We start from the raw sequence: 23,044 nt of genomic DNA, 5'->3' as shown, positions 1-23,044 counted from the left end.
TTCTTCAAACTAGTGATTACATTCAGTAATGATGTTTTGCTTGTTAGTGGCTTTGATCTTTGTTTTGTGAAGTTTTCTTGTTTATGTCTCTATTTATTTATTTTACTTTGCACCCCGAAGAAGTGTACGCAATGCACGAAAGCGCTTAATACCTGGTCTTTAATTTTCACCTCTCGTGGTTGTCTACGTATATATATACAGTATTGTATATATATATATATATGTTTAGATTTATCTAAATATATATAATATATACATTTTATTATATATATATATATATATATATATATATATATATATATATATATATATATATATATATATATATATGTGTGTGTGTGTGTGTGTGTGTGTGTGTGTGTGTGTGTGTGAGAGAGAGAGAGAGAGTGAGAGTGTCTGTGTATGAATGAGAGCGCATTGTTATGATTTGTTACACGCTCGCGCGTAAACAAACACCACCTGTTTCAACATATCTATATATTTACAGTAAACTGTGACGCAACAGTCTAATTGATTATATTTAAAACCATTCGACAGGTTTTCTAAACGTAATTTTTCTCTCTATTTGTGAAACCCTGAGCATGAAACCTAACTAAAAAAAATCCAAAACCGTGTCATGACCCATTTCCTAACTCAGAAGTGACCTCCACCTTGTACCCTAATTGGCCTCAGTGAGGTCAGGAGGCAATTACCACCGAAGCCTAACACCTCAACCCGTTTCATTAATATTAAATAGAGCTTAAAGCCATTCACTAGCCACCCCCCCCTCCTTATCTCAGGTACATCCGGGAACTCTGTAACTAGAGCTATGTGCATCACAGGTGTGATGCCCCTTCCCGCCCCTTAGTGATTCATGTGTAGCAGGTGTGATTAGTCGTACTTGGACAGGTGCAGAGGAAACGTCCTGGTTCGTGAACGGCTCCGTGAGAAAAGGTTTGTGGTAGAATAAGACAAAAGTACATTCAAAGCTTTTGGGCTGATCTAGGAGCAAGAGCCAGTGCTGGCATAAGGCCAACCTCATTAACAGCAGACGGGAACCAATGGGAATATCCAGAAATTCACGGAGAATGGACAGATAAAATCGGACAGAGAGTGAACTAGGCAGAAGAGGAAATTGGAGGGAGACACTCTATTTAGGTGGTGGCCTATCCTATATCGTTGTCGGAGGCACAATTATGGCTAACTTTAAACTTAAATAAAATAAAAACTACCGAGGCTAGAGGGCTTCAATTTGGTATGTTTGATGATTGGAGGGTGGATGATCAACATACCAATTTGCAGACCTCTAGCCTCAGTAGTTTTTAAGACCTGAGGCGGACAGAAAAAAGTGCGGACGGACAGACAAAACCGGGGCAACAGTTTTCTTTTACAGAAAACTAATAATCCCCTGATGGCAAAATTTAATACGAAAAATATACAATAAATTAACAGATTTAGTATATCTGCCAAATTTAAAATGGATGCTGTATTTATCACTTATTTGTTTACGATCAGAGGCTGACATATAAGTAATATTCCTATCGAGTGACATCTAAGGTAAGTGTGAAGTTATGGGGCAGAGGTGAGTGGCGCAGTGTGTGTGGGGAGGATTTGGGTGCTGCTGGTGAGCCCTCTATATAGGTATAGGAATCAGATAGTGATATGTAAGTTTTTCGCACACGGGGTTTATCCACGATTGAAAGTGTGACTGTAATAGTGATCAATGTCCTTTCGTTCTTGTTTTGGGAGCCACCCCACGATTGGGAAAACAGCTAAATTATTATTATTATTATTATTATTATTATTATTATTATTATTATTATTATTATTCAGAAGTTGAACCCCATTCATATGGAACAAACCCACCAAATTTTAGCCTCCAAAGAATAGGTATTCATTAGAAAGAAGTAAGACGGTACCAGGCAATACAGACAGACACCAGTTATTACAAACGAAAGATAAATTAACAAATAAATAAATAAATAAATAAATAAAAATGTAAATAAAGTATTCAAATACGAGGAAAATTGTATTATTTTAGGGTAATAATGCATTGCATCTTCGCTCGAACTTCTGAAGTTCCAACTGCACGACATCCTCTGGGAGACTGTTCAACAGTCCAGTGGTGTGAAGAATAAAGGACCTCAGGGACTGAGAAGTTCGACAGCGAGGCACATTGGCTGCATACTGGTGCAGCTGTTCGGTGAACCTGGTTGCTCTCGGCAGATAAAGGGGATCAATCAATCGTGAATGTGAAAGATCTCTTTTGAAATGTAACTTATGAAAAATTAACAAACAAAGAGACCATCTCTGCTACTGTTAGGAAGCAGAAACCTACCACCACGAACCACTCTGTCTAAAAGAGATAAATCTCCGGCGGAAATGGAAATGAATGTAACCAGGAGATAAATATATTTAGGTTACAGAAATTATAGCTTTGTACACTCGTTGACTTTCACCCCAATGACCAAAAGGTCGACCATGACGCAATACACTCACATGAATGATACGCTGGATAAGTAAACTGTTATACTAATTTGCAAGCTTGTTCTACAGTGAATGGAAAGTACTGATTTTAACTTGAATTTTTAAAGTAATATCAGGCGTAAATTTTTTTTACAATACGTAAAATACAAAGGTATGAAAAAACACAATGAAGATGTTAGTATACCATACTTTGATAAATTGAGGCCTAATTTGATAAATCCAAGCGTAATTTGATAAATTGAAAGGTTAATTTAATAAATTTAATAGAAGTTTGGTAAATTCAAGTATAATTTGAGAAATTACAGTGCAATTTGATAAATTCGGGAGTGTAATTTGATAAATTCGAGCGTAATTTGATAAATTCGAGTGTAATTTTATAAATTCAAGTGTAATTTAATAAATTCGAGTGTAATTTGATAAATTCAAGTATAATATGACATTCATAAATAATGAGAAATAAATTTGATAAATAATGAGTTTTAAATTCAACTATAATTAGAGAAATTCAAGTGTAACTTGATAAATGCAAGTGCAATTTTATCAATTCAAGTATAATTAGATAAATTCAACTGCAATTTGATAAATTCAAGTGTAATGAGACGAATAAAAGTGTAATTTGATAAATTTAAGAGAAATTGGATATATTTAAGTGTAATTAAATAAATTTAAGTGTAATTTGATAAATTCAAGTGTAATTTGACATAATCAACAGTAAATTGATAAAATCAAGTGTAATTTGATAAATTCACGTATATGATTAATTCAAGTGTAATTTGATAAAATCATGTGTAATTTGATAAAATCAAGTATATTTTGATCAATTCAAGCAGAATGAACAAATTCAAGCATAATTTAATAAAATCAAGTGTAATTTGATAAATGCAAGTGTAACATGACATTCTGTTTCTGATAATGGTGCATTCATTACCCAGTTTTTGACATTTAAAACTCAAAATTCGATCTATATGATATATATATATATATATATATATATATATATATATATATATATATATATATATATATATATATATATATATATATATATATATATATATATATATATATATTGGATATGGGAAACAGTTTCAAGAACATTTGTACAAAGTCTTCACATGATATAATCTGAATGTGATTCCAGTCACGAGGGAACAAGGAATATTTCATCATTCTTTTAATGATTAGTAAAATATCTTCAATAATAATTTTCATTATTTAAAACTAAGTTATTGTTAGGCGAGGAATTTTCAGGAAAACTGTAGAATGTGTAAACTTTGTGTTTCAAATAAGAAATGAGGTTTCTCCAGTAATATTAGTGAAAGAAAGCATTATTGAGAGTTAATGGAAATTACAATAAAAAAAATAATCAGGTTTTAGCCTTACTTGTTATTATAAGTGTCATGGGCATAGGTATGTTGTTTATTCCTGTCAAATGAGTCATTTGGGTACTGGTGAAATATCTGAATTTATTTAATCTACGACCCAGTTTCTGTATACATATATATGTGCATATATATATGTGTGTGTGTGTATATATATATATATATATATATATATATATATATATATATATATATATATCAGAGAGAACCATAAAGCCCTTCGTTGGGTGAGTCGGTAGAGCTTCGGACTGTCACTCGATGGGCTGGAGTTCAATTCCCCGGCCGGCTGACGAAGAGTTAGAGGAATTTATTTCTGGTGATAGAAATTCATTTCTCGCTATAATGTGGTTCGGATTCCACAATAAGCTGTAGGTTCCGTTGCTAAGTAACCAATTGGTTCTTAGCCACGTAAAATGAGTCTAGTCCTTCGGGCCAGCCCTAGGAGAGCTGTTAATCAGCTCAGTGGTCTGGTAAAACTAAGGTATACTTAACTTAGAGAGAACCATAGAGAGGGCCGACTTCCTACGTGCTGCATTGTAATTGGCTGAGCGCCGGCGGCCATTTTGATTGTGTGTAACTGGAGGTTGCTAAAGACTCATCATTCCGTCACTGCAGCCGAGTCCACACCAAATTATCTCTCCATGGATCATTTGCACTACACAGGCCACACCAAGAAAACCTCTGGATCAAAAGGAACAGAGTGTTCTGCCATTAACTGTACAAAGTATACAAAAACAAACAAAGAAGTGGACGTCTACTCTTTTCCAAAGGACAACACAAGGTGACTGAGCACATTAGTGTGTCAGCCCATCTGCTTGTAAGCAGCTTGTTTACTGCTATGTACTATTCATTATTGTTCTCAAAGTATACAGTTTATGAAGCAATTGTATGTTACAATGAGACTAAAATATCAATTGAAAATCAAGAATAAAGCATGCAAAGAAAAGAAATTGCGTAAAATCAGAAAACTGTTGAAAATTTCCCATAAATGATTTCATACTAGTCCAATGAGTGTTTTGTTAACAGGTTCTCACACTGTCAAATAAGTATAGCCCTGTCTATACTTATTTGGTGGTGGACTGGTGGTGATTTTAATGCTAAACAATGTGTGCTACGTGTATGTGTTGATGCCTTTGGTGGTGGTATGTGATTAGTAATTAAATACTACCTATTTCCAATAGGTTGTGCACAGGCATAGCATTTTGCGCATATTTTGCTAAGGCATGGTATTTGCAAAGGCTTGACATTTTGCTAGGGCCTATTATATCTGCCATCATTTAATGACACTGAAGTACAATAATTACTTTTCCAGATGCAGTCCTTTCCCAGGTAATTTTACGTAGCCTAAATGTTTGAAAATATGTATTATTTCATTTTACAGAACTTTGAATAAAATTGTTTAAACATTTTTCCAAGGGTTATTTTTATTTTATTTTACAGAACTTTGAATAAAACTGTTTAAACATTTATGGGTTATTTTTGTTTATAAATATACCACATACATGTCTGTAAGAATATCTGAGAAGAATCAAATTTTTATCCCACTAAGGAATGACCTAAATAGGTATTATTTGTAGCAAAGTCTGATCTGCTGATCTAGTCACATTTGGCTGTGATGTATCTGAGTGGTCCTCTTACTGTTGCATACTTATATAGGCCTATTTGTACCCTTATTTTCTGATAAACGTCCATAAAATGAACAATCATAACAGCTGTCAAATAAATAAACATTGGCAGTTTGTTGTGTTCCAGCATAAAGACAAACTGTTGGCCCTACAGTGGGTTGCAGTGCACTCAGAGCATGTTCGTTTACAAAACGTTGCTGTCACTGCAGCTCCAGTTACACACAATCAAAATGGCGGCCAAATTACGCTGCACAGAGGAAGTCGGCTCTCTCTATGGTTCCTGATATCTATATGGTTATTTATGATATATTTAATATATAAATATATATATATATATATATATATATATATATATATATATAATATATATATATATATATATATATATATATATATATATATATATATATAATATATATATATTCCCTTAGTTCCTTAATAGAGGGTGGTTTTTAGCCGTTTTTATCATCATGGCTCAGATAGCAATTAAACTTCACGTCACGGATTTTACTTACTGTATATATAGAATATAATCTTTATTTCACATTATACATCTTGTTTTATTATTGAAACCCCGGGATTTCTCAACGATTTCAGTCCAAGTAATTCCGAATGATTCAAAACTACGAACATTTCTAATACACGTCACTGATAATATGAAAAACTTTAGCGCCATCTAGGTGTACACCAACCTCAAGGTCAGATCAGTGACGACGGCGCCTTGAACAAACAAACAAAGGTTATGTTACGACACAAGCTTTTACGTCGTAGCATGTTCAGTTTATTTCTAACTAAAATGCCAATTTTCGAACGCTTTTCAATATATATTTATTTGAAGGAAATAAAAAAGACTTCATTTTCTTTTCAGATGCTGACCTTGATACTGACGACTCTGTTCGTATGTTATCGCCAGACAGCGTGTTCTTATCAGAACCTCGCCGGACATCAGGTAATCATTAGTGCTCCTTCCCCCCCATCCTCCCCCCACCTTCCCCCATCCCCTACAACACCTGTCTTTTGTCTTTTGTCTTTCTCTTTAATTGCGCGTGTGTGTAAACTATATTATACTGTATATAGATATATTTATATATATTAATTGCGCGTATATATATATATATATATATATATATATATATATATATATATATATATATAAAGACAAAATCCACGAAGGAAAGAGAAACACCGGAGTGCTGCGAGGCCTTTCGACTGGCGTCCTTTACTTAGCAGTTCTTGGATTTTGTCTTTATTTATATATTTATCACGCTCCATGTTTTCGTGGTGCAATTATACACACACACACACATATATATACACTGTATATAATTGAAAGACCTGGGTTCGATCCTGATGTGAGTCAGAAATTTATTTCTGTTCCACACGTGATTGTGTGTTGATTATTCCTATATATATATGTGTGTGTGTGTAGAGATATAGGTATTTTGTACAATATATATAATAAAAAAATTAGTCTCAACATCAAAATCTCCACAACCAGCATTCACAAAAAATCTAAAAACAATATCTCCTTATATCTCAAGATCTGGAAACTTGGGGGCAAAGCAAGCGCCCTTCCAGGGCAGCTGATGGCCGAAGGTCTCCTGGACATTCTAGACCACTCCCGAAAACTCCAGCAGGTTCGCGTGGCTCCCCACCACATCGACAGAGTGAGAGAACTCCTGCAGAAGGATGGAATCTCCTACGAGATTCTTGTGGACGACTTGGCTAGCCACGTCGAGGTGAGACTAATGCCTTCTCCTAGCCCAGGCATGAAGATAAAAGATGGTTAGAGTCTGGAAAAACAGGGGAGCAGTTAGAAAAATCCAAAGCTTGGCAGTCGGCTTGATAAGTGTCACGAGGACAAACATAGCTTTAAATAGTACTATGAAAGTGGTTTTAGGAGCCGCGAGTTGCAGGCTAACGAGAGGTGGGGGTGCAGGAAGAGTTGGGAGGTAATGACGATATGCTAATAAGCCTTCTGTGGAAGTTAATGAAACGCCTGATTCTGTATATATTTTTTTCTATTTTATATCTAACGTTAGTAGTAGTAGAAGTAGTAGTGGACGGGATCTGCCTTTGAAATGGCTCCCTTGCTCGTTGTATTCCTCCTTTATATTTGTTTAAGTTAACAACTTTCTAACAGCTAACAATAGCAGTAGTAGAGAGTAACCCTTATAACGGCTCCAAAATTGCAACGGAATGAGCTGCGCGGTTGTATCGGCATCTCTTGTCCTATCTTACCTCAGTTCTCGAAATCAGGTTTTTAATTCCCACCACCCCCCCACAACCCACAGACCAGGGCGCTACTCTTTACCCATCCAATCCCAGGTAACTGTCACAACAAATATTATTATTATATAGAGAATAAAAGTTACTGTCAATCGTTGCAGGGCATTGAAAACAGCGAGAGAAGAAGAAGAGACACTTCGGGAAACCAACAAACATGCACTGAGAGCGACTGTCCGGAGCCTCTGACAGATGTTTACATGAGATTCAACCAGGTAAGGCATGACGTTAGGTTTTGACACTAAAATTATTATTATTATTATTATTATTATTATTATTATTATTATTATTATTATTACGTTTTGAAATATCGGTGAGGCTCAGTGGGTGAAATTTACCAACAATCGAGTACTCTTAATAGGCATATACATTCATAATGATAATAATATACTGGAAGCTCCCATTTAAAAGAATTTTTTTAAATGTACCAGGTAAAGATGTCTTTATTACTAAGATAAAAAATAATTACTAAAATAAAAATATAAAGTTTTTCGCGGTATACAGTGGTAGTGTTTCTATCGCAACGCCCTTTGGGCTACGATTACTAGAAGACCCTGAACTAGTCTAAGCCTATTCTTAAATCTTACAGCAACATCACGGTATATATCGGAATCTTAAAGAGTATAGGAGGGCCCTGGCGTTGGTATATCATATATATATATGTATATATTTAGTCATTTGTAATATATATTCGATCAAAGCTGTAGTCGCATGTGTGAAGATGACGTCACAAAAACCGGAAACGTTCAGTAGTACCATAAAATCGTTACATTATTTATTATAAAAAACTAAGTTTAACAAAGAAAGTGAAACCTTCCATCATCCTAGTTATACACACACACACACATACACATATGTTTGTCTGTTTGTGTGTGTATTCGATCAAAGCTGTAGTCGCATATGTGGAGATGACGTCACAAAAACCGGTACTACAACTTACGAGAAGATGACGCCACAAAAACCGGATAAATTAAGTAGCGCCACAAAATCTTGACATTATTTACTAGGCCTAAGTTAAACAAAATAGATGAACCCTTCAATCAGCCTATGCATAACTTTCCTAAGCAGAAGAATCATTATAAAATTTCGTTTTCATTTCCGCAGATGGAATGGTATTTGAAGCAGTTCAACGATACTCATTACCCAAACGTGAGTCTGTCCTCCATAGGCAAGTCCCACGAGAACCGGGACATTTGGCTCCTGCACATCAAATCTAATAAGCCGGACGCTCCAGTAATTTGGATTGAAGGAGGCAAGTGGTTTTTTATTATTCACATCCAACAACTGGCAAAATATTACTCTTTTCTTGCCCAGGCCCGAAGAAAATGAGAGGAAAAAAGAAAGGAAGAATGGGCTTTTTTTCTTTAGCCTCTCAAAGGAAAAGAGGCTATGAATCTGAAAAAAAGACAAAGGCAGGGAGAGAATTCCAAAGCATATTAGAAGAGGGGAAGAAATAGGATGTAAATATACTACTGGATTAGCTTAGAGAATATAAAGAAACTTTGATCGAATTTGATATTGCGAAACAACACTAAAACACAATATGTTCAAAGCAATGATTTCCATTTTGATAAAATTTTTCCGTAATATGAACTTCAAACTCTGCCGAAATGATAATTTATAATAGAATAAAAATCAAAATATGCTAAAAATCATCAGTAAAATCAAATCTATTAACAATGATCTCTATAAAAGAAGATTATAAAGGGTAGAGAGACGTAGGCCTATTCTTAAATGACTAGGGTTAAAAGTATCATAATTTAATTTACATGGGATACTGTTATAAAATTTTGATGGAAAATGACATATTCTACATTAAGCAACATCTACCATTAAATGAATGTACTATTTATGCTCAACAAAACCAATTCAGAACCATAACAGGCAAAACGACCCCTTTTCCAGGCATACACGCGAGGGAAAGAATCTCGCCCGCAGTCGCTTTCGGCCTCATCTCTAAATTAGCGAACGACGAAGACGCGAAGAACAACTTCGACTTCTTCATCGCCCCGATGGCCAACCCCGACGGCTACGAGTACACCTTCACGGGAGACCGCATGTGGAGGAAGAACCGGAGGAGCAACATAAACGAGGGGAGCCCCTGCTACGGCGTCGACCTCAACCGCAACTGGGACTTCAAGTTCGGAGTCGGGGCGTCGTCCTACCCCTGCAGTGAGGTGTACATGGGACCTTCCCCCTTCTCCGAGCCCGAGACCCTGGCGCTCAAGGACGCGATGCTCAAGGAGAACGGCTCCCTGCTGATGCTCTTTTCCCTGCACAGCTACGGGCAGGACCTGCTTTACCCTTGGGGGTGGACCTCTGAGGAGGACGCAGAGAACAAGGATGAGCTCGTGAAGGTTGGTCAGGCGTTCGCAGACGGGGCCCAAGAAATCAACAACCACGAATATGACGTGGTGAATTCGGCCGGGGGCCTCTACTACGCTTCCTGGCGCCACCGATGACTGGGCCTACGGCAAGACCTCGGCGAGATACGCCTATACCCTGGAACTCAGGGACAAGGGAAACAGGGGCTTCCTCTTGACGAGCGATGCAATTAAACCCAGCATCGATGAGGTGTGGAGTGGGTTCAAGAAAATCCTTCAGAACATTAACTAAGATTTCAGCAATACATTTTCCCTGCCAGAACTATTTTTTTTTTTTATTATTTCCTCACCTTTTCGAGGAACAAAATGATAAAAAAACTCGGTAAACATATTGTAAGACATCGCAACACTGCCTTTCGACTGGTAACTGTAACAAAATTTTGCTATAACATCCACCAGGGAATCTTGCACTTATAAAACAAATGTAATAAAATTGCTAAGACCATCAGAAATTTTATTATATTATGTTAACCCTACAAAGGCTGGTATCTGTCGTTCATTCTACAACTCCATCTTCCAGATTTTTCTGCAAACGCCACTTCAGTAGCGCCCAGGAGCTACTGTACTATATGTCTTTCTGGTTTTTATTTTTTCTTGACAGTTAGACAAGTGCAGAGAAGATTTTACAGTTAACAGTCAGTCAATTTACACTTGGCAGTCAGTTATTTTGCTCAATGCGACTGCAACCTCCCCCACAAAAAAAGAAAAAGAGTCAAAGGCAGATGGTCCTAACAACAGCCTATCCCTATACCACGGTGAAAAACCACAAATACTTAAGTGTCACAGTATAGCTAAAGCGATAACATTCTAAAGAATCATGAAGGACACTACTACAAAAAGGAAGAAAGATTCTCATGAGGTTATCAAGCAAATATAAAATATTGCTTTCTGAACATCTATTTCCCGCCACAGATACAGTCTGGATTTCTATTCACAGGCGCATTCTAGATTGCTGTTGTGTTTTCACTTCTTCCTATCGTATTTTAGTTATTATTTTCTATTCCCACAGTTCGACTGAAACAGAGAGAACGGCAATGGGGAAAAGTCATACCGATTTCCTCTGCTTATTGTGAAAAAAAAAAAAAACAGCGAAAATAATCCAGAATTAAAGTGTTCTTGCCAAAGAAAGGATGTTCACAGCTCATTCCTAACAAACACGGACAATAAATACATAATATACATATTAACCAAGGACAGTATATAAATATATATATATATATATATATATATATATATATATATATATATATATATAGATATATATATATAGATATATATATATATAATATATATATATATATATATATATATATATATATATATATATATATATATATATATATATATATATATATATATATATAGCATCACGGAATTATGATATAATTAGCGATGAAATGTGTCACCAAAATGGCTCAAATTTAAAATCGCCTCTTGTACCGGTCACGTGGTACGTAACCTAGAAACGTTGTGTTGTTGAAACGTGAACTGTTTGTCACCACAATAAATCAGACATCATATTAGAGTATAAATCAATGAACTTGACTGATGCTTATTTAATGAAAAAAGGTAACATTAATTAGGAGATATTAGAAAATAAGATCGAATTAATAGAACGTTACCTTCGTGAATTTTGGTTTGTTTATGGAAACGCGAATTGTTTATCACCACATTAATACAAACGGCATATTAATTAATATAATTTAATCTTAATTATCTTGACTGCTAATTATTTCGTTTAAAGGAAAAATTAATATTAATTAGGAGATTTAAAAAAGAAGATCGAATTAACAGAACGTTACCTTCGTGAATTTTGGTTTGTTTATGGAAACGTGAATTGTTTATCACCACATTAAAACAAACATCGTTTTAATTAATATAATTTAATTTTAATGATCTTGACTGATGCTTATTTCAAAAAAAATAGTTAACAGAAAGTAGGAGATATTAGAAAAGACGAATGAGTTGACAGAACGTTACCATGGTTTGTTTACAAAAGTGCTCGCAACAGCTGACGTGTAGAGTAGACCGTGTGATAGGCCTACTTCGGCTCATTTCGTCGCCACTGTCTTCTTAAATCGCATCCTGTGACCATATTCTACTCGCTGCATCAATGCACTAAACATTATATTGGATTTATTAGGCCATATTCATTTAAACGTTAGTTTGGGAGTGAGATAGAGAGCTCTTTACCCTAATCTTTGCAACGAGCGGTCCACCGTTAGGCCTATCCACGCCGTGGCCATGCTTATTTAGGAGACGGTTTTACATAAAATTTAAAGGTCAAGGGACATTTATGTAAATTATGGTTAAATATTTGTATTGCTGGATACCCTGTAAGGTGTATGGGAGCCTGACGTGACTAATTTAGCTTATGTGCCTAAAGTAAACGTAGGCCTAGGTCTATACTAAATTTGGAATTTTGCTCTCCATTGCCGTTTTATCTTTCGCTGAATATTGATATTTGATTAGGTGTTATATTTTCAATATATCCTTGCGTACTGGTTTAATTAACCTACTAAAGACAGGTGCTTAGCTAGGACTGAACTGGCGTTGGGCTGGTTAGCTTAATATAGGCCTATATGCCAAACTGTTTACCTAGGCCTATGTGGAACAAGGCATAGGTCCACTAAAGAGCACCGTAGCCTAAGCATCTCCGTTCACGAAGAATCTAGCAAGGATGGTTTCGAAGGTGAGTATGCTCATTATGTTCTGGACTTAGGCCTAATTAAGGAAAAAATACAAATGGATAAACTATTAATTGTAACCCTAGGCTAGGTAATATGTTTTAAGACTAAGTTTGTGGGGTAAAACTACAGAACAGCTCCGCACGGACTACCTGTTACCTTGGAAACTGATTGTTCCCGTACTTTTAGCATTGCCGATGAAGGAGGTGGTGTTGTTTATTGTCGGTCAATTATTATTAACCTCATATCTACCCACCGTGGTCGGGGACCCTTTGGGAATGCGGGGTTTTGGGTGGGGGGAAATCGCTGGGAGAAAGACCGGACCGCCATGTTGTTGTTGTGGAATGGTTCCGCGCTTGCGAAAGGTTATCGGGGAGCCATATGTTCAAGAAGGGATCGGCTAAGGAAACCTATTATAAAAGGAACTAGCCTATACTAACCTTATGTACCCTAACCTAACCTAACCTAACAGGCTATGTTAGACCCCAAATGAAGGGAACTGCACTTTATACCAAAAGCTCCCCTTTTACCAAGAGTGCGCATGCATGATAGCATTCCAGGATGGCCAGCATACAAAAACATATCAGTTCTGAGGTTAATTACGGGTTAATTACAGTCAGCTGAAAAAAAATTAACGGTAAATTCTTGATGAGCATCCAAAATACTATAGAGGAAGTCAATTTCCAAGGCAATACCCGACATGGAGCTGTTATGTAGTTCTAACGTTTTTGGTAAACTTAGATAGGAGTTCCACGGCTATATCGAGGCTCATTGACGGGTAATGCTGGCACGGTAGGGGTCCAGGGACTACTGTAAGGTCATAGACCATACAGTCTCCAAGTTAGGGGGTCAAAGCAACCTATCCCTTAGGGGGATAGTGCCATCAGTGCATCTCATGTGGTGCACTGTAGGCATTACTTGAGCTTCTTTTCTTTGCAGCGTCCCTTCAGCCCCTAGCTGCAACCTCTTTTCATACCTTTTAGTCTACTGTATCTCTGTTCATATTCTTTGTCTTCCATCTTACTATCCACCTTCTCTTAACAATTTTTAAATAGTGCAATTGTGAGGCTTTCATCTTGTTGCACCTCTAAATTCTTCTTACTCAGTTTCCTGTTCAGTGCTGAATGACCTCATAGGTCCCAGCACTTAGCCTAAATTTTATATTACTTTACCAATTCAAAGCAACCCAGGATAAGTTAGCCCAGGTAGGACATGGCATCTTAGGATGGGTGAGGCTATTATAGGCTTGATATGCCAGCACATTATTCAAGATAAATGTTGCCGTAAGAGAAAGCCCTTGGAGCTTTCGTCGAGATTTACAAATTGTTTTCTTATTATTTCCAATTTCCTTACAACATCATGGTGCCCTTCCCTTAAGCTAAGTACTTGCAGTGCTTATCCTACATAGGCCATGTCCAGCAGGCGGCAGCTTGCTGGATGGAACATATGATGCTTGGCATAACGTTGCCTGTATCTGATACTGTGCATGATTAGGTAGAAATGTAAAATTAATAGATGGTGATGAATCTAAATTAGATGTGATTGCTGTCAAAATCTTAAACTGACACATCCTAATTTAACCCAACTTAAGATGCTGTGACCTCAACACCACCTCCCCACCCCAGTTTTAATACTTGGAGTTTTGAGCCTGTAAATCCTATCCTAATGTAACCTAAGATGGTTTGGCAAAACAGACTTCACTTTCTATGCATCCCATATCCTCCCACCCCCATGATTGCCGTAGAAATCCACGGTAATCTTGGGTCACCCTACCAACTACCACAGTCTCATTATTCACCCCTCATTCTCTCTGAGATGAGTGACTAGGGTATGTGAGATGCAATTCTGAAACATTGCCGTTTTCTAAATAATCCTCAGTTGTTTGCCCTGTGTGTATGATTGGGTTACGATAATAACTGAATAATTGTAAAGGGAAATAATCACAGCTACATTTCTTGTAGAAACTTAGGGTTATGTTTCTAATAATCATAATTATTTGGGCCCCATATGTGTTTTGTCGAACTAAGAATATCAGGTTGAATGTAAATTTGCTGATACTTAGTTATAATGAAAAAAGTTATATGATACTTGCCATAATGCACTTCCAAATCAGGTTAAGAATATCATGTTGAAAGTAAATTTGGAAAAACTTGGAGTTATAATGAAAAAAGTTATATGATACTTGCCATAATGCATTTCCAAATCAGGTGAAGTTCCCAATTCCCACTAACATCTGCTTAGAAGGCATATTCAAGACTTCCTTTTCATTCAAAATACTTGAAGACATCTACCAGTTACACTTATTCCTTTCAGAATTGTAATACAATTGTTCACAATCTAATTGAAGATTCATATCATATTTAATCATCAGAGTTATTAGGAGATGGGTGATCATGGTTTCTAAGATGGCCTGATGTTGATGTCAATGTAATGCATGTGCGTAAGTCATTTTAGTGATGATCAAAGTCTTATAAAGCAGCTTAAATGACACCTCTGATTCCTTCTAAGCACCTGTTCCTCAAATGTACAATGATTGCAGAATGTCATATTAAATTTCTGATTGTTTTGAAGATTATTTGAAAGAATTTTTTTGATGGCCCAAACATCAATGAGATGAAAATTCATAGCTATTCCAAATGATCTTGTAAGCAGGGTTAGCTGTTTATATAAATGAGTTTAAGTGCTGTTTTGACTAAACTGCTATTAAACTAACCATTATTCTCAATTATCTTTTCAGAGTCAGTTTTTCTTCACTTTGTTGCTCGGTCTGGTTGCTGTGCTTTATCAGATCGACACAGATCCTGGAATATGGGAAGCCTCTGAGGCTGGACATATTTATGCTTCCAGAGAACAGCTAGAGAGGTTTATTTCAAATCCTGACTCAGTTGAAAAAGTAGGTTCTGTGCAATTGTACATTTTATTGAAATACTGTATGCTAGCTTGAAATTATTAGGTATTAACAGACAATACATTGAAGAGATTGTCCCAGTTGTCTTTGGAAACAAGTTTTTGGATTTTGTTGGGCCTTCTGTCATGACTCACTTTTTTATTATCTTTATGTAGAGAAGCCTAATCTACCTTTACTAAAATAGTATTGTATAGACACATAGTTGTAATGCCACTTCAGAGTATCTACCTCTTTGCCTTGATTTTTCTACCATTTTTCAATTATTGGTAATCTGTTTTCTTCTGCATTTCACTACATACTGTGCATATCTTTCCTCTTCATTTCACTTTTCACATAAAAGCAGGTCATTTTATTCCATGGACGTTTTCATGGGAAAGATATTGACTTTAAATTTATTTAGACTTGTGTCATACGATTATAAGCAGATTCTCAATGGTAGCAAAAGTAATTGTATTTATAATACAGAAATCAGTTGATTGTTATCTGTGGACTAATTGTAGATTACAGGCCATGTTTATTCTTTCAGTGGTTTCGATGGGTCTCTCTCTTCAAGGCAGCTGACAGCAGACCTTTTGGCATAGGGAAAAAATTTCAAGCCATCTACAATGTTCCACTCTTGGGTAAACTGGCAGTTCAGTTTGTACATTTTTGTTTCTGATGTTAAATGTTTTTTATAAAGTATGGTAAAACGGTACTTGATAGCTAAACTAAAAACATGATTTACGATAGTTACTTGTCTGAATTACATTTTTCAATGTAATTTAGTCCACATCATCGTGTGCTAGGTGTGTCTGATAGATGAGTGAACTTAATATATTGTATAACATTAATTTTGTGACCTAAACAGATGTAAAATGTTTAAGGTACAGTGATATACTCTCTGTAGCTTTTGATTTATGCATTTAAGATTAGAACAGACAGATTTTTACCCTGTAAAAATACTGTACCCATATGTATTTACAATGCAAGTTTGTTCGCTATCCTTGAATGTAAATAAGTAATGTGTAATAATTTTTGAACTATTGGCTACCCTTGAATGTAAATAAATACTATGTATTTATTTACATTCTTTTATGTATAGTGTTAATAGAGGTTCTCATTCACAGGTGAATATATGATGCTCTTTAGAGTCACAAAATACCAGCCCAATAAGCTGATAGTATTAGAGACCGATTCTCTAGTCAAGCCCCGTTTCACAGTTATGATGGAAGATGGCGGATCAAAAGGGACCCGTCTGACCTTCAAGTGAGTTTTCCCTTAGTTGTCCCCGTTAAGTAGGTTGTTAACATAACGACTCATTCCAGGAGATTTTAGGGTACCTGGTAAAATATGTTATTGACTGTAGTAGGCATAAGTCTCATTATTTTTTTGTTTTTCTTACATTGGAATGAGGCCTCAGATTTTATGACCCTGCCATTTGTATATTAAGATTATGAAAGTCTCTGGTAGAACCTATATTATCTTGGGTAACTTGCTTCCTTGCATTTTAAGATAATCAGATTTTTAGAATCTCCTTTTAAATACAGCAGTTAGTTTACTGTACTGATCATACATATTTTCCTTCATTGCATATTTAGGTTGAGGTACAGGCGTGTTTCTGCGCTATTCCAGTGGACTTTAGGACCATTTTTGTATTTCCTGACTGGCCAGCAACTGCAGCACTCACTTTTCATGATGAGAATGATGTTTCCCTTCTGACAGCTTCAAGAGTCGGTGAATCCCGTGAAAACGACAGTTCAATTGATGTCTTCAATTTAAGCAAGTGAAAGATGTATTGGCAATTTTTAAAGAATTATTATTATTATTATTCAGAAGATGAACCTACTCATATGGAACAGGCCCATAGGAGCCACTGACTTGAAATTCAAGCTTCCAAAAAATATGGTGTTTATTTGAAAGAAGAGGTAATGGGAAATACAAAAAGAGATGTTATTAGAAAAACAGATAAATTAACAAACTGATAAATAAATAAATAAAAATATAAGTAAAATATTAACATACATGCTGAGTTGTATTAGGGTAGTAATGCAATGCATCTTTGCTTGAGTTTCTGAAGTTCCGATTGTACGAGAGTGTCTTCATTACCTTTCTCATGCTGTTGAAGGTTATCTTCTCCTTGTATTCAGTACTTGAAGAATCAGTGGAAGGTTGTTACAATGCTAAATTTATCATTATAGCAGTGTGATTTTTCCAAGGTACAAATTTGAGGTCTCTAGTTGTAACGAGTGGAATATGCTGTTGAGTGAAATTTTGAGGACTTATTGTGGCTTTGGATTGATTTAAGTGGTTAATGGTAATCACTGAAGCTAATTTTGATGTAGGGAGTCTTTGAGTGTACTTCACCTCCTTTCTGGTAGGTATTGTTCTCAATAACTGTAGTGTTATTCATTATGAAAGAGGCCACAAGGCTGGAACATGCCAAGCAAGTTTCCACAGAACCAAAAGACCTTGTATTGAAACAAAGAACAAGATAATAAATCTGAATACTGTTTATTTAACCAGAAAATGGATAACAGTTAATGCTTATCTTAATAAGTGGAAGCTAGAAAAATAAATACACTACACAGTACATATAAGGAAAGTTTTCTTGATTGTACTCTCAAGCAAGGTCACTCAAATTCAAAACTTAAAGGTCACAGCAAAGAAGATTTGGCATAGCCCAGAGTAAGAGAATATTGGTCATCAGTTCAAGACTTGGTGTAAGACAACTCAGTGGGACACTTGGGAAAACCTAGCTGCTACACTTAGCAATAGGACCTGATGGCCTGTCTTTTGTCTGTTTTGTAAATGACTGAGTTACAAGTTAAGAAAAGAGTTAATCAAAGGTGTGTTGCTGATTGTGATCGTTGCCATTAGATTATGAAAGTTAATACTGCTTCAACAGTGTTGTCATTTTATTCTGACGGAAAGGAACACTTCCAGTTAGAAAATTGAGTCTAGGCCTCCATCTGTGATCTTTTTCTGTATTTTTCCAGGCGCAGAATAGCTCCACTACCGATATCAGAAGTTGAATGATCACATATGCTGTATGATCTAAATAAATGCACATTCCAAGTCGTAGTCAAGTTATGTCAAGTTAGTGATATTAAGTGAGAAATATAAATGAAACTTGATTTAACGCAGAAAGTACTAACAAGACCTGTTGTAGCTAATTTTGAAAAGTTCCTATATGCAATAAAAATTTATGTATGAATAACATCAGATTGACTAAAAAAAAACAGTGATATTATCATGAAAACCTATGCTCTTTCCTTGGTCAGTCATGACTTCGTGTTTGTGGGGACCACAAGTTCCTATTTCCAAAAATTGAAGAAAAGTATTGGGAATATTGGAATATTTAGAACCTTGTATACCTAAAAAGCAATTTTTCTATGAGCCTGATGAAGACACAGTATTTTTTTCCATCCTACATAAAACCTGTCAGTGACATGTACAGTAATATTCTCGTGTATAAAGTGTTGTGCAATCCATTATCTTTTATACCAAGTCAGGTTGTCAGCAAAAAAAATAAACAAAAAGCTTTTTCACTTTATAGTATGTAAACAGTACAGTACAAGAAATAATTTCGATGAATGAATCATGGCAAGCCAGTTCATATTGTGATTAAACTTGACTTTTGAGATATTTTGCCAAGTGTTTTGATCAACTTAGAAACTCAAAACTCATGGGTGCACAGTGGCGCTGGGAAAACTACCAAAGATATTTGTGATAAGTAGAAACAAGGTGTTTTACTTCTTGTGGAGCTTAGTAAGTCAACAATTAAAGTAAATGACATATGATTTTAGTGAGATTTTAGGTTTCTTGATGTTTAACAATGCTGTATATGCTGGGTTATTTGTCTGTTTGTGATAAATACTGTTGGGACATAGATGTCATGTGTGTGTAAGGTGATACAGTTATCCTTCTTTGCTTGTGTTTGTCTTGAACGTATTCAACGTTATCTTGCAAATTTAAAAGTGATTTTTTATCTCGCATTGATTGGTACGATGGTCAGGCACCAGATCTTGGTTTTCTTCAAAAAGGGTAGCCATGAATAGTCTGTAAACTTGCAGGTTCATGTCAGTGTTAAATTTGTGCGAGATTCATTGAAATAAGATGACTGTAGATAAGCCATGATTACTAATAGAATTTAAGTGCTGTTTATTGTGGGCTTCACTGAACTCACCCATTTTGTGTGAAACATTAGAACTTGTTTTTTCCAGTCTATGTTTGCCAGTGTTTCAGTTAGATTCAAAGTGGTGATGTCTGAATACTGTTTATGTGGTGACTTATGCTAAGATTCTGTGTCTTGAACTGCTAAATATAAGCATAGAAATTATCAACAACACTAATTTGATACTATAAAGGACATAATTATGCTTTTGGGCAAAATATTGGGTAACTGTATGATAATGTGGTGCTGGTTTTTCTCAGAGCAGACCTTTAGTGGGACAGTGCTGGTTGACTCCTGATAGTGTTTTGCTGTCGTCTAGTGACTGTCTGGCTTACTTAACTCTTAGGCATTTGATAGAAGATTTATATGGGTATTTTATTTGATAGAAGATTTATATGGGTATTTTACACAGCACAGTAATCCATGTTAGAATAATCTGACTTTTATAAGAATAGAAAATTTGTTATGGAGCATATGCTTTTTTTCCTTCAAGAACATGAACAATTTTACTTTTTATTGACAAAAAATTTTTCTGATGCAAGGCCATTACTTTTACTTAGCATTTCAAACAGATTATCATGCATTTGCTGAAAAGTCCCAGTAAAAGTAATTGGCTTTGGTAACCCAAATGGCAATTTGATTCATGAACTCTTGTGTTGTAAACTGCGGCAATGGAATTTTGCACAGTGGATTTAGGAAGTGTTGTCCATTGTTCAAGCGCTGAATTTCTTAACATAACACTATGACCATTTTTGTCTGACTTCATGCTCATATATATGTTGGGGGAAGAGACCTAGAATGATCAAGTTGGCCCTCAATCTTTCTCAGTGAAATCTTTATAGGTGAGAGCAAATATGCTTCTGGCCAAGAAGTATGTACAATATACAGGCAGTCCCCAGTTTACGACGGATCCGGCTTACGACGTTCCAAGGTTACGACGCTTTTCCAATATATTCATCAGAAATTATTTCCTGGTTTAGGACGCATGTTCCGGGGTTACGACGTGTTGTAAGCCGATCCGATGGAAGAAATGTGGCTGTAAAACAGCAGAATAATCAAAATTTGGAGATTTTTTTGATAAAAAACTCAATTAAAATGTAGTTTACATCGTTTTCAATACACCCAAAGCATTAAAAGTAAGATTTTCTTAGGATTTTTGACGATTTTCGACGATTTTTCGGTTTACAACAATTTTCGGTTTACGACGCGGCGTAAAAACAGAACCCCCGTTGTAAACCAGGGACTGTCTGTAGATGCTTTGGTAAAGGTCCGAGAACTTTGATCTCTGTATTCTGAGCTTCTGTCCATGGCTTGAATAGCATTGAGATTGATATCGAAGGAAAAATGTAAGGCTGTCTTATTCAGCTGTAATGTTTTTATTGCTTTTACAACTTTTTTTACACATTGTTACAAAGACTGTAACTGTTTACACAGAGCATTTTTGTTGTTGCTGTACCAGCTTTAAATTTGATGTGTTTTTTTATTTAATTACTGAATTGGATTTGTAATTACCTTTGGCTACATTTCTTTTAGATACCTATCAGTTTTTATTGTGGCAGGAGTAACTAAGTGTCATGTACAATGGTACTCAAGCTGTAAATCTGAAGTAATGGAAATGAAGAAGCTAACTATCATTCCATTTGACAATTTTTTGCATAGTTTACCAGTTAACTTTTGCATTAAGTCAAACAAAGGTTTAGTGCTTAAATATTAAAAATTTCGTTGCGGATTAGCACAAAATTGGGGTTTAGTTACTAAAAAAATACGGGCAAAATTGTTAATAGCTGTGTAATCTGATGTACATATGGCATTCTGTTGATTCCTCAGAGTTATCTACTATAATCACACGTAGCAGAATACAGTACGTGTTTGGGCTGTGTTTAGAAGTCTGCTATGATGTTTGTAAGCCGAGACATTTTTCTGTACACTGTAATTTTGAATTTACCTTGGCCTTTGTTTTACTGTATTATCATTTCTTATTGCATAATGTTTTGATTTGCAGTGTACATTACTCAGCTTGTACTGGTTATTTAAAAGTCAAGTTTGTTAGAGATTGAAGATTCAAGGCTGGTTGATTTTTTTGAAGTGCATTCCCAGTGAATTTCTGAGTGTGTTACATACAATCTGTGTGTGTATGCACGAGTTGTGTGTATGCACAGGTGTGTGAGTCTATAGAATGTATGCACCTAAGTGCCTTAATCTCACTGTATGAATAAGTAGCACTCCAAGTCTCATGTGATGTTGCTTTTGACTTGCTTTTGACTTAATGATGAAAACTGACATTTACAACTTTTTTAATGATACAGAGCTGGACTTGTAAATGCTATAAAACATTTACATCATGCATTAAGAAGTAGAAAGAGTAACTTTCGTTTGTAAAGGTGTCCATGGTGCTTACACTACTCTACTGTGGTTCAGCTCTTAGGAAATCCCTGTTTAATTCGTAAAACGTAGCTTAGGGATATACCTCTGGTTGGTATATGCAGTACCAAAGTGTAGGATGTGTAAAGGTACTGAGATAAAAGTACCCAAAATATGCCATTTGATTTGGTGTATGAGTTTGAACTGTTTGATAGTCTTACCTTTAAAATTTCCATAAGTTGCCAGTTGATTTGGTACATTGGAGTTTAACAGTAAGTTATGTCTTTTTAGATAAGTATACTTAAAAATAGAATAGTGCCCAGCTTTCCTATTGTACCAGAAAACAGAAGAAGTTGGCTATTTGATACTGTCATAACAATAAAAGATTCTTTCATCCACTTCACATTGTTTACTTTCGTTTCCACCTGTGTGTGATCTGTTGTTGTATCAGTCAATTCCTATAGTAAAATATCTTGAGTCTTCATTGGGGGAAAACTTTGACAAAATAAACATATTCAATATGTGAATGCCCTGATTTTGACCAACAGCAAATTGGAATTTTTGGACAAGAATCCCTTGAGGAATTTTGTCAGATTCTTCACCAGTTTGAATTTAGTGTCCAAAATTAGATTTCTAAGAATTAGTAAATAAAGATATGTCTTTTTTTCTAATTACTTCAAGAGTGATGAGGAAAGGGAGATTGAAATGGCTTGGCCATGTCCTTTTCACTGAAGAATAGTACTGTTAGCTTGGCTTCTTTGGCAAGAAAAGACCTCTAAGCCAGACCTGTGT

General features: G+C 35.6%; 1 protein-coding gene and 1 pseudogene across 1 annotated transcript; both read left to right on the top strand.

Moving 5' to 3' along the window:
- The first annotated feature begins 818 nt into the window (after positions 1-818).
- LOC136849961 (carboxypeptidase B-like) lies at positions 819-10,588 on the top strand (annotated as a pseudogene).
- A 1,533-nt stretch (positions 10,589-12,121) lies between these two features.
- LOC136849960 (uncharacterized) lies at positions 12,122-22,650 on the top strand. Its single transcript, XM_067123485.1, has 5 exons — positions 12,122-12,835; positions 15,568-15,723; positions 16,265-16,358; positions 16,845-16,983; positions 17,316-22,650. The coding sequence occupies exons 1-5, from the start codon at positions 12,824-12,826 to the stop codon at positions 17,434-17,436; spliced, it is 522 nt and encodes a 173-aa protein (XP_066979586.1). The 5' UTR covers positions 12,122-12,823; the 3' UTR covers positions 17,437-22,650.
- Positions 22,651-23,044: the final 394 nt, after the last annotated feature.

This window comes from Macrobrachium rosenbergii, chromosome 21 (genome assembly GCF_040412425.1).
Source record: "Macrobrachium rosenbergii isolate ZJJX-2024 chromosome 21, ASM4041242v1, whole genome shotgun sequence".
In the NCBI taxonomy this organism is placed as follows: Eukaryota; Metazoa; Arthropoda; class Malacostraca; order Decapoda; family Palaemonidae; genus Macrobrachium; species Macrobrachium rosenbergii.
Note: the sequence above shows the minus strand (reverse complement) of the source record. Positions and strands in the feature narration are given on the sequence as shown.